The sequence below is a fragment of the Lycorma delicatula genome, chromosome 8 (assembly GCF_047948215.1).
Source record: "Lycorma delicatula isolate Av1 chromosome 8, ASM4794821v1, whole genome shotgun sequence".
NCBI classification, from domain to species: domain Eukaryota; kingdom Metazoa; phylum Arthropoda; class Insecta; order Hemiptera; family Fulgoridae; genus Lycorma; species Lycorma delicatula.
Genome location: NC_134462.1, coordinates 77866495 through 77879681, shown reverse-complemented (window position 1 = coordinate 77879681; position 13187 = coordinate 77866495). Strand labels below are relative to the sequence as shown.

General features: G+C 26.1%; 1 protein-coding gene across 2 annotated transcripts in view; it reads right to left on the bottom strand.

Moving 5' to 3' along the window:
- The window catches only part of fry (microtubule binding protein furry), a 789794-nt gene that overhangs the window by 53668 nt on the left and 722939 nt on the right, over window positions 1-13187 (bottom strand). For both annotated transcript variants that reach the window (XM_075372343.1, XM_075372344.1), the window contains 6 exons: window positions 12098-12196; window positions 10502-10853; window positions 9163-9388; window positions 8088-8211; window positions 5027-5224; window positions 2693-2860 (listed from right to left, as the gene is read on the bottom strand). In XM_075372343.1, coding sequence (XP_075228458.1) covers window positions 2693-2860; window positions 5027-5224; window positions 8088-8211; window positions 9163-9388; window positions 10502-10853; window positions 12098-12196 — 1167 coding nt within the window. The remainder of the gene's footprint in view (window positions 1-2692; window positions 2861-5026; window positions 5225-8087; window positions 8212-9162; window positions 9389-10501; window positions 10854-12097; window positions 12197-13187) is intronic.

Here is a 13187-nt window from a genome sequence, read left to right as displayed (position 1 = left end):
ACTCCAGACAAGAAATATGATGCAATGTAATGTTTCCTGATCGACCACCATACTCTTCCTAAATAGATACTATCTGATTTTTAATTTTTTTTCTTTCTTGAAAATAACTCTAAAGGAAAGGGATTTAAGGATTCATCACTACACTAAGATTAACATAACTTTTATTAAGCATTTTCCAGCATCAGATTTTTGAAAGTGCAAATTACTCATTTTTTTAAATTGATAAGTTTGTGTAATTTTATTTTATATAGTTTTTGTTTTTATAATGAAATTTCATATTTTGTGTGTAACAAAGTTCTCCAGCAACTGTTAATCATTTATAAAAAATCTGATGCAGACACTACATGACTTCCTTGTATGTCTATTAAATTACATATACACTTTATTTTTAAAATGAAAAGTACATAAAATTGTATTTTATCAATAACTTCTGATATTTTTTCATATACTTTTTATTTATTGTTATTATTGAATTATTATTTATCCTAAAACTGCTTTTACAATCAGAGGTTAAAAATTATTAATAAATCAATATATTTAAATGAAAAAAAAAAAAAAAAAAAATAGAGATGAAGTCTGATATGCCTTCCCCTTGTAAAACCAAATAATTCATTAATTAAAATCTCTTTTGGCTGTAACTCTGGAATCGATGAAAATAAGTACCACTTATAATATATCGTTGAAAAGCTCTCAATGAGAGCTTATTATTGCAGTTAAGAAAAATTCCAAAATTCAAATTGTTTTGGATTTTGAGTTTTTTTTAGACACTTTTGGTTCAGTCGATTGCAATCAATAAGGGAGGTGAACAACTAGATGTTACAACAGTCCTAAATCCAAAATTTCAACATCCTACTGCTAATCGTTTTTGAGTTATGCAAGATATATCTGTATGTACATACAGATGTCATGCCAAAACTAGTTAAAATGGATATTTCCATTGAAATCTAAAAATCAAAATTTTTCGAGATCCTTCACTTCATACAAGGAAGCAAAAATATAATTTTGTTAAAATATTTGTTGTTCAGTTTATAGTGAGCCAAGTTAAGATAAAGATTATATATTTTCACAACAACCAATTTCATATTATGCAGAAAAACTGAAATTTTTAATTTGAAAGGATAAAAAATTATAAAAAAACCGTGATAATTTAAAAGACTACTGAAACATTTTATAATTTATGAACTCAGTTATGCACACAGATATAAAAATAGATTGCAAACACATATAAGTGGCAGCTAACAAGTGCTAATTTTATAATACATCAGTTTGGAAATTCTATTTGAACTTACTCTATACTATTAGTCATTTGCAAAGTTGTTTAATTATCTAATAAATCAAAACAACAAAGCATGAAAAAGTTACAGAAAACATGAAAAACAATTTCTTTTCATTAATAACATCAATTAGAGTTAGAAATTTACAAGATATTTCATACATTTTCCAGTTTCTGTAATTAATGGATTTCATTTAGAAAGTTAAGTTACAATAAGATTTCCAAAACAGCTAATTTTTAAATACATTTATTTCAATAATATAAAAATTATAACCTCAACTAAATATATTGTTTAAAAGTCTGGGAAACATAAAACTATCTTTCACAGAAAATAATCTACGTCCTAAAAAAAAAAAACCTGCTAAAAAGTACAAATATAATACTTAACTTTTTCAATTAATTTGAAAAACTTCTGATTTAGAAGTTTTACACAAAATTAAAAATAAAACACAAACTTAGTAATCCTTAAGAACTATAATGCTAACTTAAGAAACTCAATATTTCAAAAATTATTGAAAAAATACAATTTTTTTAGAGTAGTTCTATATATTTAATTTTTTTTCAAGATGTAGACTAGCCTAAAAAAAAACATTGTCCAAGGGGAAAAAAGTATTTTCTGTCAAGCATAAAGGTGAGAAATCTATATCTTGATAAAAATAAAATAAGGAATATGAAGAAATAAAGTTGAGCAATTTTTAATGAATATGAGCTGAGGCTCCTGGAGAGCAGAAATATGTAACGCTTGTTTTTATATCTAGCTTCCAATTAATTTTCTTGAATTTTCCCTGAAAAATCATTGAATATCTGAATAACTTCAAACTATATTTTATTATGCAACAAAGATATGACAGAATGCACTGAATACAAGAAAAAAAGAAAAAATCTTTAAACTGTTTACATAAAAATGTAACTTTTCATTTTAAGAATTCTACCATGTACTTAAATGGAAGACATTGTGATTCTAAGATATTAATATGGAAAAAATTATAATAGGATCATCAAAAAACATTCTCTATAAAATAAAAAGAATCATCAAAATCAGTTTATTTGTTGAAGAGAAAAGCTTAAACATGCATCCTTCATCTATTGACCTTGTGAAGATTACAATTTAATTATTATTTTTAACTGAAGTCAATGACTTCTGTTAAAAATAACAATCAAAGTATATAATAACTTGATAAAAAAGTTGATATATATAACTACTGAATCCACTTATTAAGGTAGTTAAATAGCATATCTACTATGGTGATATCTAATAGTGATATTATTAGCATATTTATTAGTGATATCAAACAATTAAAAAAAAAAAAAAACAAAATAGTAAAAACAGTAAAGAGGGTTCACAATTTTGGACGATATACGGAATACATTTAATATTTTATATTACACACTAGCAAAGATAATGATAATGATATTTACCTCAACTAGAAAAGCAAGCATGTTCAAGCTCAGATGTGCATAAGTATCATAAAGATATTTCACAACACATTTTGTCCACTGAAAACTCTCTTTGCTAAATGTTCGTCTGCTGTATAGGGTCATAACTGTACCCAAGTTCTCCAATTTCTTGCTCTTCTCTGCACTCACCTAACAATGAAAAAACAAGTACTTAAGAGAAAATAAAACTGAAAAAAAAAAATACAAAAAAGTATATCCAGATTCAAAAACCCCTACTTCGTTGAGATAACAACTGTTTATTACTAACACATTTTTTCATGATAGAAAGTTTTAAATTAATGCTTTACACTATTTGTCGCAGTCTTTCTAGTGGTTGTGATGTGAAATGCATGTGAGCTACTAGAAACACCAATTCATTATTGTTTTATTCTGAGAGTAATGATGTAACTATTGTTCCTTTAGTGAACAGATTAAATTTAATAAACAGCAGTATGTATTTTAAAGTTAAAAAGAATTATTATTAAGATTAGTTTGTGATGAGCTATCAACATGAATTATTGCAAATGAAATATCTAAAAAGGTGAAAAACATCCATTTTCAGAAAATATATTGACTAGAAGTAGTGCTTTGGATTTTGTTCTGATGGTGCTCAATCTATTACAGGAAAATATAGCAGTGTTCCCACCAAAGTAAAATATGTTTGCAAAAGATTTGAGAAGGATTCTTTAGGCCAATAAGAAAAGAGTGGTAACACAGTCATACTGCTCTGAATTAATGAGCTATAAGTTATCGGTAGGATGTATTGGTTTCAGAAAATTGTTCCTTTACTAATTGCAGTGTCCACAGAGAAGCTGTAGCAATAAAACGTACACCTAAACAATTAAAATATGTTCTCCAAGGGGTCATGTCATCATCAAGGTGGTCAATTTTATTAAATCTCAGGCTTTTAAATCTTGTTTAAGCCAAAATTATGTTCTGAAATGTGCAGTGAAATTCAGTTACTACTACACAAAAAATGGGATGGCTTTCTAAAAGAAAATTGCTAACCAGGGTATTTGAGCTTCATTCAGAGACTAAACACACAACTCCTCAAATGGGGATAGAACCTTTCTTGACAGTAAACTCAACATTTTTGTAGACCTCTGTGGAGGAGAGGTTGCAATTCAGTTTTGCAAAGCAACCACTCAGTGGCGTTTTTTATTCAAATCCTGGTCAGGCATGCCATTTTTTATATATTGAAAAAATCCCATTCCACATTCTTAAGTACAATCTATAAATTTTTTCAACTGTTGTGACTAGGATAGATGTATGCATCAAGCTTACCAGTAAAGAAGTTATTTTCAAAATTAAACCAAATTGTTGTAATAGGAATTAAAAACCCTCTTTTTTGAGGTAGATTAAAAATATCATATTTTCACAATTTTTTTCCTATCTAGCTCCCACCTATGCCTATTTTACAAAAAAAAACTTCAGTTTTTGAAAATTTGATTGCTAAAACTCGAAAACAAAGGCATTTATCAATAAATAGTTTTCACCATTGTCTTTCTCATAAAATGTTACACTAAAATCATGTGCAACATGTCCACCTTCCAATTTAAAGAAAAATGTTAGATTCAATGTGGCAAATTCAAAATGGCAGACAAAAATTTAAAATACATCATAAAGTAGTAATTTTGTAATTTGTAGATCTGCACTACCTTCTACCTAACAGTATCCCTCATTTTTGAAATATGAAGCTTTTTCTATACTTTAATATAATTTTGTGTGTATATTTAATATTGACCATAATCTAACGATGATAACCATTTGAGACATTATTTACTCATTTTCAATCCTGTTTCAATTATAACTTACTATTAATTAATTATTATTAAAGTAATAGTAATTATGATTAATGTAAAAAGTAAAGAAAATATTTTGCTTATGCCTATTATGAGAAAAATTTTACATTTTCATAACTGTGGATTGATAACTTGAAATAAATATAGCCAACATAACCATTTACAACTTCTCTTAATGTTGTTAAAAATTAAACAAACATCTGATGATTCAAAATTTTATGTTTTCTAATGAAACAATGGTGTAAAATTCTGTGATGAAATATATATATATATAATAACTGTTTTAATCTATTATTATATCTATTATTTTTATTAACCATTTCAATAATTTCTAGACTATTTTCGAATTCGTTACATTTTGGAAATTAAAAATTAGACTTTCTTCTATGTTAGATAATTTTGAAATAAAATTTTTGTAAGCTTTAATATTGCTATATAGTTTTTTATTGAACTTAAGCAGACTGAAAAGATAAATATTTTTTCTAATGAGTAAAAAAGAATAAAATGTAATTACCTGAGCAATATTTTCAGCACTCATAATGCAAAGAGCATTGGCATCTTCATAATGGAGCAACATGTATGGTAACAACGCAATAACATTCATTGGAAAAGCAAGACTCTGTGATGGATCAACAACATTCAAATCTAATAATGGTGTAAACTGAGATAACAATGTCATCACTGGTTCATATGTATTTGGACTCGTACAACCCTACACAAAAATTCAATCTTTAAATTACATTATAGCAAATCCAATCTTCATTAAAGTAAATACATAACATATGACTGAAATACATAACAATTTATGTTACAAAATTTATACTAGTAAAATAAAAGTGTTTAAATTATCACTCTTTTAGAGGTCAATAAAATAGAGAAAGAATTAGAACACAAAATTATATCGTATTATTTTTTAATAAAAACTCATTATTCATTAATGAGTAAAATTAAATGAATAAAATGTCATTAATTTCTTAAACATGGTACCGCTGATATGTTAAATGAATGGATTAACAATTAATATAATCCACCTTATCAGCATGTTAATATGTACTCTAGATCTTTCGGCTTACTTGGAAGCCATCATCAGGAGTTAAAATTAGGAATAAAATGTCACAACACATACTTAGAGTAAAGAAACAAAACTGAAAGAAAACAAAAATTGTTGGTTTTATAACGATCAAGCTATGCAAATGTAACTGTCAAGATATAAACAATATATATATATATTTTAAAATAAATAATCAGTACATGAAAAAATTATATATATTCAATAAAAATATTAATTACATTATGTTTATATACTAAATAAATAAATAAATTCCTCTTATAAAAAAGTTCTTATTAAGATTTATTTATATTAGTTCCTAAAAACGTATTAGACTACAAAGAATTTTCAGTAGTACAAAACGGTGTAGATATATTTGGTAGCAGATGCACTTTAATGGTTTGTGCCATAGTATTACATGTAAACAACAGTCAAGAAAAGTGGTGCTATCGTATTATATTAGTGTTTTTGATCAATGTTTCTTTCTTCTTAATTCATAATATTTGGTCTTGCTATACTGAAAATGTATAACACTTTACCAGTTAAGACAGCTGTATTTAGGTTAATAAAATTCATCTTGTCGCCAAAATCAGAACCACTTATTGATTGATGTTAATTCTTTCCAGTATTCCATCATTACACTTTTTAAGTGTTAAATTTGCCAGAATATAATTGTTATTTATAAGTGTATGTCTGGGATAAATAGTATATTGTCATCAATAAATATAGTTATGGAGATTTATAAGTATGTTATTGTACAAAATATAAAAAAAATTAATAGTATATTATGCAGTACAAAAAAATAATCATCATGAAATATTAAACACAATGTACTAAAAATGGTTGATGAACTAATGTATGGCATTGTGATTACAATCTTTTTTTCATAAGATTTACGGTCTCACAGTGATACTTAGCAACATTTTAGATGGAATTTATAAATTGACAGAATGAAAATTAAAAGAAAATATCTCAACAATTGAAGAAATAATGATAACTGATGAAAATATTGAACGACTGACCTGTACGATGCAAACTTTCATTATGAAAATTATACGTGGGCCAACAATTGTGTGAACCCAAAATATTTACTGATCAGCCAGGAAAAAATATACCAATTTACAATGATAATAAATCCTTGGAGATATTAAAATTATTTATTTCAGGGTAAAGATAGTTTACTAATTTAAGAAAAAAAATGCTTAAAATGTCTTTTTTTTTCTAATTTATGTTCATTAATAATTATAAAATTACCATTAAGCAAAATTATTTTTAAAAAATAACTTTTTTAAAATTAAAAAAACATTAACCTTAAAGGGTTCAAAACAATAGGTTGTCTAAAAAGTATTGAGAGTCTTTGGAGGCCAGAATTGAGAATACATTTATTTTTATTGGAAAATAACATTATGAGACTAAATTGCACAATTTTTTTCAGTGACTTGCCATTTTTCCAGCAACACCATAACCCCATAACTTATAAATTTCTGTGGTTTCTGATAAAAAAACTGTGACATGTGGTTTTTACAGGTCTCTTTTGAAACTAACTTAATACCATTCAATGAGTTCTGTAGAAACTGAAGAAAATAATAATATGATGGTGCCAGGTTCAGGCTACATGGTAGATTCATTAAAACCTCCCATTTAAGTTCTTTCAATTTTTGCCATGCGTTAAAGATGTATGCGATCTGGCACAGTTAGCATGGGATATGACATCTTTTCTATTAACCAGTTTGGGCTTTTTTTATGAATTGCTAGATGCAATCACACCAATTTTTGACAGTACAGGTCTGAGTCTACCGATCTGCCTGGCAGCAGCAGCTCATCATGCACGATGCCCTTCCAGTCCAAACACTGTGCATTTGGTGGGATTGATTATATTTGGTGGGACAAATAGGTATTCGTTTTTCCTAAAACTATGTTATTTCAGTGTTATGATTAAGAACTAACTAAGATCAAAGAGAGTTCTATTTACATACTTAATAGACAAAAGTTCAGCAGTACGTGACATATTTTTTGGGAATAAAATGTAATTTTTTGGGAACAGAATCATACTTTATTTTCTTGGAAAGAATATCTAATAATTAAAATTTTTGTAAGATAATAAAATAAATTTTTCCACTGTAAGGGTATGTACATTGTGTTTTAATTTGCTGCAATTGCTCTTAAATAGGTTTTATACAGAAACTAGAGATATCTGTATAGACACACATACTGTACATAATTTCAACAAAATTAGAGGGTTTTGCAAAACATCTCATGTTATTACCTATATTAAAGTATATGTATTAATGAATAGATTACAATAATACATTTATTTAACTTCATCCTTAAATTAAGTTCCATAATATAAAAATGATTAAAAAATTAGAGTAGTTAAAATAATATTTCAGAATATCTAATTACTAAAACAATTCAAATGTAATTAAAGACAACAATTATAATAAAGTTCTATCATAATTTTTTTAAATTTTTTTTAGAATTTTGAGGAAGAACTAACACTGTATAACAGCGATAAGTAACTGATTACCTTAAGCAGCAATGCATGAACTCCAGGAAAATTATTCCATCGTAGTTGTGATTGCAACTTTTCTACCTTATCCCTAGCATCTGGCCTGTCCAGTGGTAATCTATGTAAAACTCTACCTAACAACCTGCAAAATAAAATGTGAAATAATTACATTCTATCTATTACTATATCTACTTCTAATAAAAAAGTAAAAAAAGATTTGATGAATACATATTAACATCTTACGCTGACATTTGATTTGACCTTGCTATTATATTACAGTTATTTAGGTGTTTCATTCATTTTATGATTTGATATAATTTCAGTTACTAAACAGCAGTTCAAAACCAGATGTAATTGCTTGTAAACTGATTGTATCAACCAATGGTTTCTTAAAATTGCAGTGGAAGTAATTTTTTTAAAAGAATAAGTTAAAAGATTTTCTAAATGATTTCGTTTCCATTACTTTATTTCATGAAATGTTACAAAGATTAGGTTATCTGAATTGTGTTCATGTTGGATTGTTTTTATTAATTCTTCCGTAAAATAAAAATAATTTTAGTGTTAAATCAAAGAGATATAAAATACAATATTGAAATCATTCTACATTTAAAGCTAAATTTGATATCAATGATATGGATAAATACCCAGACTAAGATTTTTAATTTTTTCCATTAGATTAAAATAAACAATAAAATTTGATTATCAAAATGTTTAAGTTGGAGAAACATTCAAGAAACAACATGAATGAAATGATTTCTCAAGGATTCTTTTGTGAGCTTTTCATTTAGTTTAAAAGAGCCAAGATACTCAGTAGTCCAAATTGTGTGAACAATATGTTATTTATATTTTGTTTCATTCTCTTCTCCTATTTATAATACAAGCATAGTTTCTTGTAAAAGAACACATTACCTAAAAAAAGGTTCGGGAAAATAAACAAAAAAAAGATAATAAACAAACTTAAAAGAATCTTCTAGTAATTAAAAAAAACAAGATACAGATCTATTTTATGCAGACTTAAAAGGAACTTAACAATAATTAAATTATGATGAGGAAAAGATTCAATTAAATTTTACTTGTATCTAAGTTTACTTACCTAAGAGCTAAGAGGAACTCATGTTCATAATCAGATTCTAATAACGAAACAGACAACCAAAACAACTGAGCAAGAATAGTCATCTTATCATCAGCTGTTGCTGAATCACCGAGTAATTTTAATGACTGTGCGGAACGTGAACGACATAAATTGGTTGAATACTTGTTGAAGCCACAGTTTGAACGAGACTCTAATTCTGACATTACTAAAACTCTGCTTCGCATTTCTGTAATACAATATTATTAATAATTATTTTGTATTTGTATTAAAGAGTAATACATAATAACATTTTTTATTTTAATGAAAACTTTCCTGAAATCTATATAACTTTTTGTAAATAAAATTATTAAAACATTGCTAGAGCCAAATTTTTAATATATATAAATAAAAATAGAATTTATAAAACTATTAAGCAGATGGAAGGCCACCTTTATAATGTTACTCAATTTCAAATAGCTTATTATCTATACAAATATTATTATAAAAAGGGCACTAGGAAAGTTTTGCAATATGACTTTATGTTTTATAATTTTCCAAATACTCTTTTTATATGATCATATCTTAATAAATGATCATGCAATCATGAATGAATAACCATTTTACAGGAAACTGAGTGGATTTATTAATAAACAACAGTTTACTTTAAATTTAGCTGTAAATTCAGGAAATCTTATGAATTTAAATAAAATCAGAATTTATTTCCTCATGTTTATAATAATAAAAAACTTGACAAATACATTCTAAATTCAAGGGAATCATTCAAAAAGTAAATAAAATATATTAATTTTTAATGACACTAATAATATGCTTGTCATTAAAAAAATACTATTTACTTTAAATCATTTTAATTAACTAAAAATGTTAAATATTACTTCTGCTTTATTATATATAATAAGGTCAACTTTAATCTGTTATTAATACTGAATATGCAACTGTATTAGACTCAGCAACTTGTTTGTAATTAAACTAATTATACGTACCAAAACTAAATGAGGACTATTTATTTTTGAATATATTTTCAATAGAATCATTGAACGTTTTAAAAATGTTATGCTTTGTTAATTAATTTGTTAGAGTTGATCTGTAAAAATTAATACAAACAAATTGAATCAAAAAATTAAAAATTATTGAGTTTTTAAATTTACTTTTTAAATACATATGTATGTCCGTGTGTGCGTGTTCATACAAGGCATGTTGAACATTTAAAATAAAATTAAATGTGTGCACACACACAACAAAATCTATAGACGTATATATTATGTTTTCACAAGTATGTTTCAGAAGATAAAATTGAATATTTCTAATATTTTTTAAAATAAATTGTAATTAATATACAAACCTTTATTATCATTTATATTATTAACATTGGTCACATTGCAACCAGCTGGTGACCCAGTAGTTTTACGCATGCAATATGAAACAGAATAACTAGTGCTGCGTGCATGATGATTCATATGATGTGAAGGTAGAGGAGAGACACCAGGTACTTGAACTCCACCACCGGGTGATCTTTTGCCACCAGTTACTGAACATCCACTACCTCCAACACTTCCACTGACCGGCATGCCATCTTTGTTATTTAAATTCGGAGTAGACTTAAATATTTCTTTCATAAAATCCAACGGACGGAAATCTGACTCCAATGAATCAACAGCAGCTTCTAATGTTAAAAGCAATTCAGTTACATAGCCCTGTTAACCAAATAAATAAATTTATAAAAAAATTATATAAATAAATGTAAATATGTTTTATTGAATATTTGATGAAAGTCTAACAAACACAAATTATTTTTAACCATTAGACTACTTCACAGATTGACCTCCCCCTCATTGTATAAAGTCTAATCTGTTACCTTTAAGGAAATAACTCGTCCTGTAATACCATCTCCTAAAACATTTTTACTTATTCATCTAACCTAATTCACAACAAATAACATTAATTTAATACATTTTATTATTATTTAATACAGATTTCATTAATAATACTGATATTTTTAAGATATGCTTTACCAAGTAAGTTGTATAAACTGCAATTATTATTTTATAATGCATGTTTATTATGTTACTAATTTATTTATTTGCATTACAATAACAGTTTACATCTAACTATAGCATCATCATGAGATTGTTAATCAGTTAATTTTGGTTGAATTATCTAACATTTTGTTATGAAATAACAAAGACAGGCAGTAGAAATTTTTGTGAAAGGTTTAAAGTAGTAATTTTAAGACAACCAGAAAAACTTGAGATTTTTATATTATTTTTAAGAAATTTTTCTACATCCTGATCAATATAATATTTAATCATCACAGTACTATTAGGAAATTTACGTCTAAATAAATTATAAATTTATTTATAATCCATACATTAAAATATATAAAATCTAATCAAAAAACTGATTCTTAATATTCATACTTATGTAACCTTTAACAAGGTTTTGCAAACATCAAGCTATAGCAAAGTAATTAAAACAATGTTAAAAATATACAATGTAAAAGCATAAATAAAAAATAAACTGTAATAATCTTATTTATAAGAACTTAATTGATATATTTTTAATTTTAGCACAGTAGATTATTAGATCAAATAACTTTTAAATAAAACTACATACACCTTAAAACTGTCATGCATATGTTTCAATATAGAAGGTTCTGGGTTTAAATCCTGGTAAAGTTTGCCATTTTTCACATTTTACAACATTTAATTATTATATATTACATATATATATACATATATAATGAATAAGATTTCTTTAAATGCCTGTAGTTACAGGAGAAAATACATACATCCTTCATTTTTACACCACATTAATATAAGATACATGGTAACTCAATTAAACAATTCACAAATTCTTTAATTTTCAATTTAAGTTATCTACTTGTTTAAATCAAAATAGGGTATTTTAAAAATAAAACAACATTTTTGCTTTTACATACCTGCATATCTTCACCTTGTTCAGCAACTGTTTCAACAAGTCGTGATAAGATATCTGAGAGCATACGAGATGTAATTGGCACTCTCAGTGATCGGAATAACTGGAATCAATTTAAAATTATAAAGTTAAATAAGAGCAATTGCTACAACGTAATTACATTAATATAATTGTGTAATGTGAATTGTATTTTTAAGAATATATCTTGACTGTAAAGAAATAGAGTAAAATTTGAAATATAAGATTGTTTTATACAATTACAAATTCTTGATTATCAGATACTTTCTTGAAATAATATGTCATCAAAGTGCAATGTTTAAATTAAAACAACAATTTTTTGGTAGTGGAATCAGAAGGATTGGCTTGCCAAACAGGCAGTTTGGCAAGCCAAAGCAAAATTAATTGTGCAGCCACAAGACACAACACAGTTTCTGAGTACATTCACTCGCAGTCCCCTGATAAAGATCAAGTATGCACTTGCATTTTAGGTCCCGACTTCCCGAGCATAGAGAATGTAGCAGGATCAGATCTACCAACAGAACCAATGATGAGAAAGAAGGGGAGGTCAGAATAATGGAAAAGGAATGGGTGGTAAGAAAGGATAGAAGATAATCATCAGAGCAGAAAAGTGCAGTTAACCATCTTGCATAGAATCATAATCAATAAATTATATTTATTTGATCAACCTAAGTACTGAATAATAAATAAAATAGGATGACATTTACCTTATTCCATTATGCATGAAAAACACTTGAATGATGACACGAATTTCTCGCATCATCATTTGCATTAAGTTACTTTTACAATTTATTCAGATCAAATTACATATTAAAATTAAAAATTATTTTTATATTATATTTATTTTTTTTTTAAATTAAAATTAAAAAATTTTCATATTTAGAAATACGTCAATTACTAAAATTAGATTTAAAATAAAAAATAAAAAGTAGTTTAAATAAAATAAAAATGCATGTGGTCTAGCTAGCCAATATTACATAACTGTACAGAGTTGAAATATTATAAATTACCAATGTCTGAAGAAGTGCAGCTATCTGCAGCAGTTTTTATAATTGTGTCATCCCCATACTCTGTTT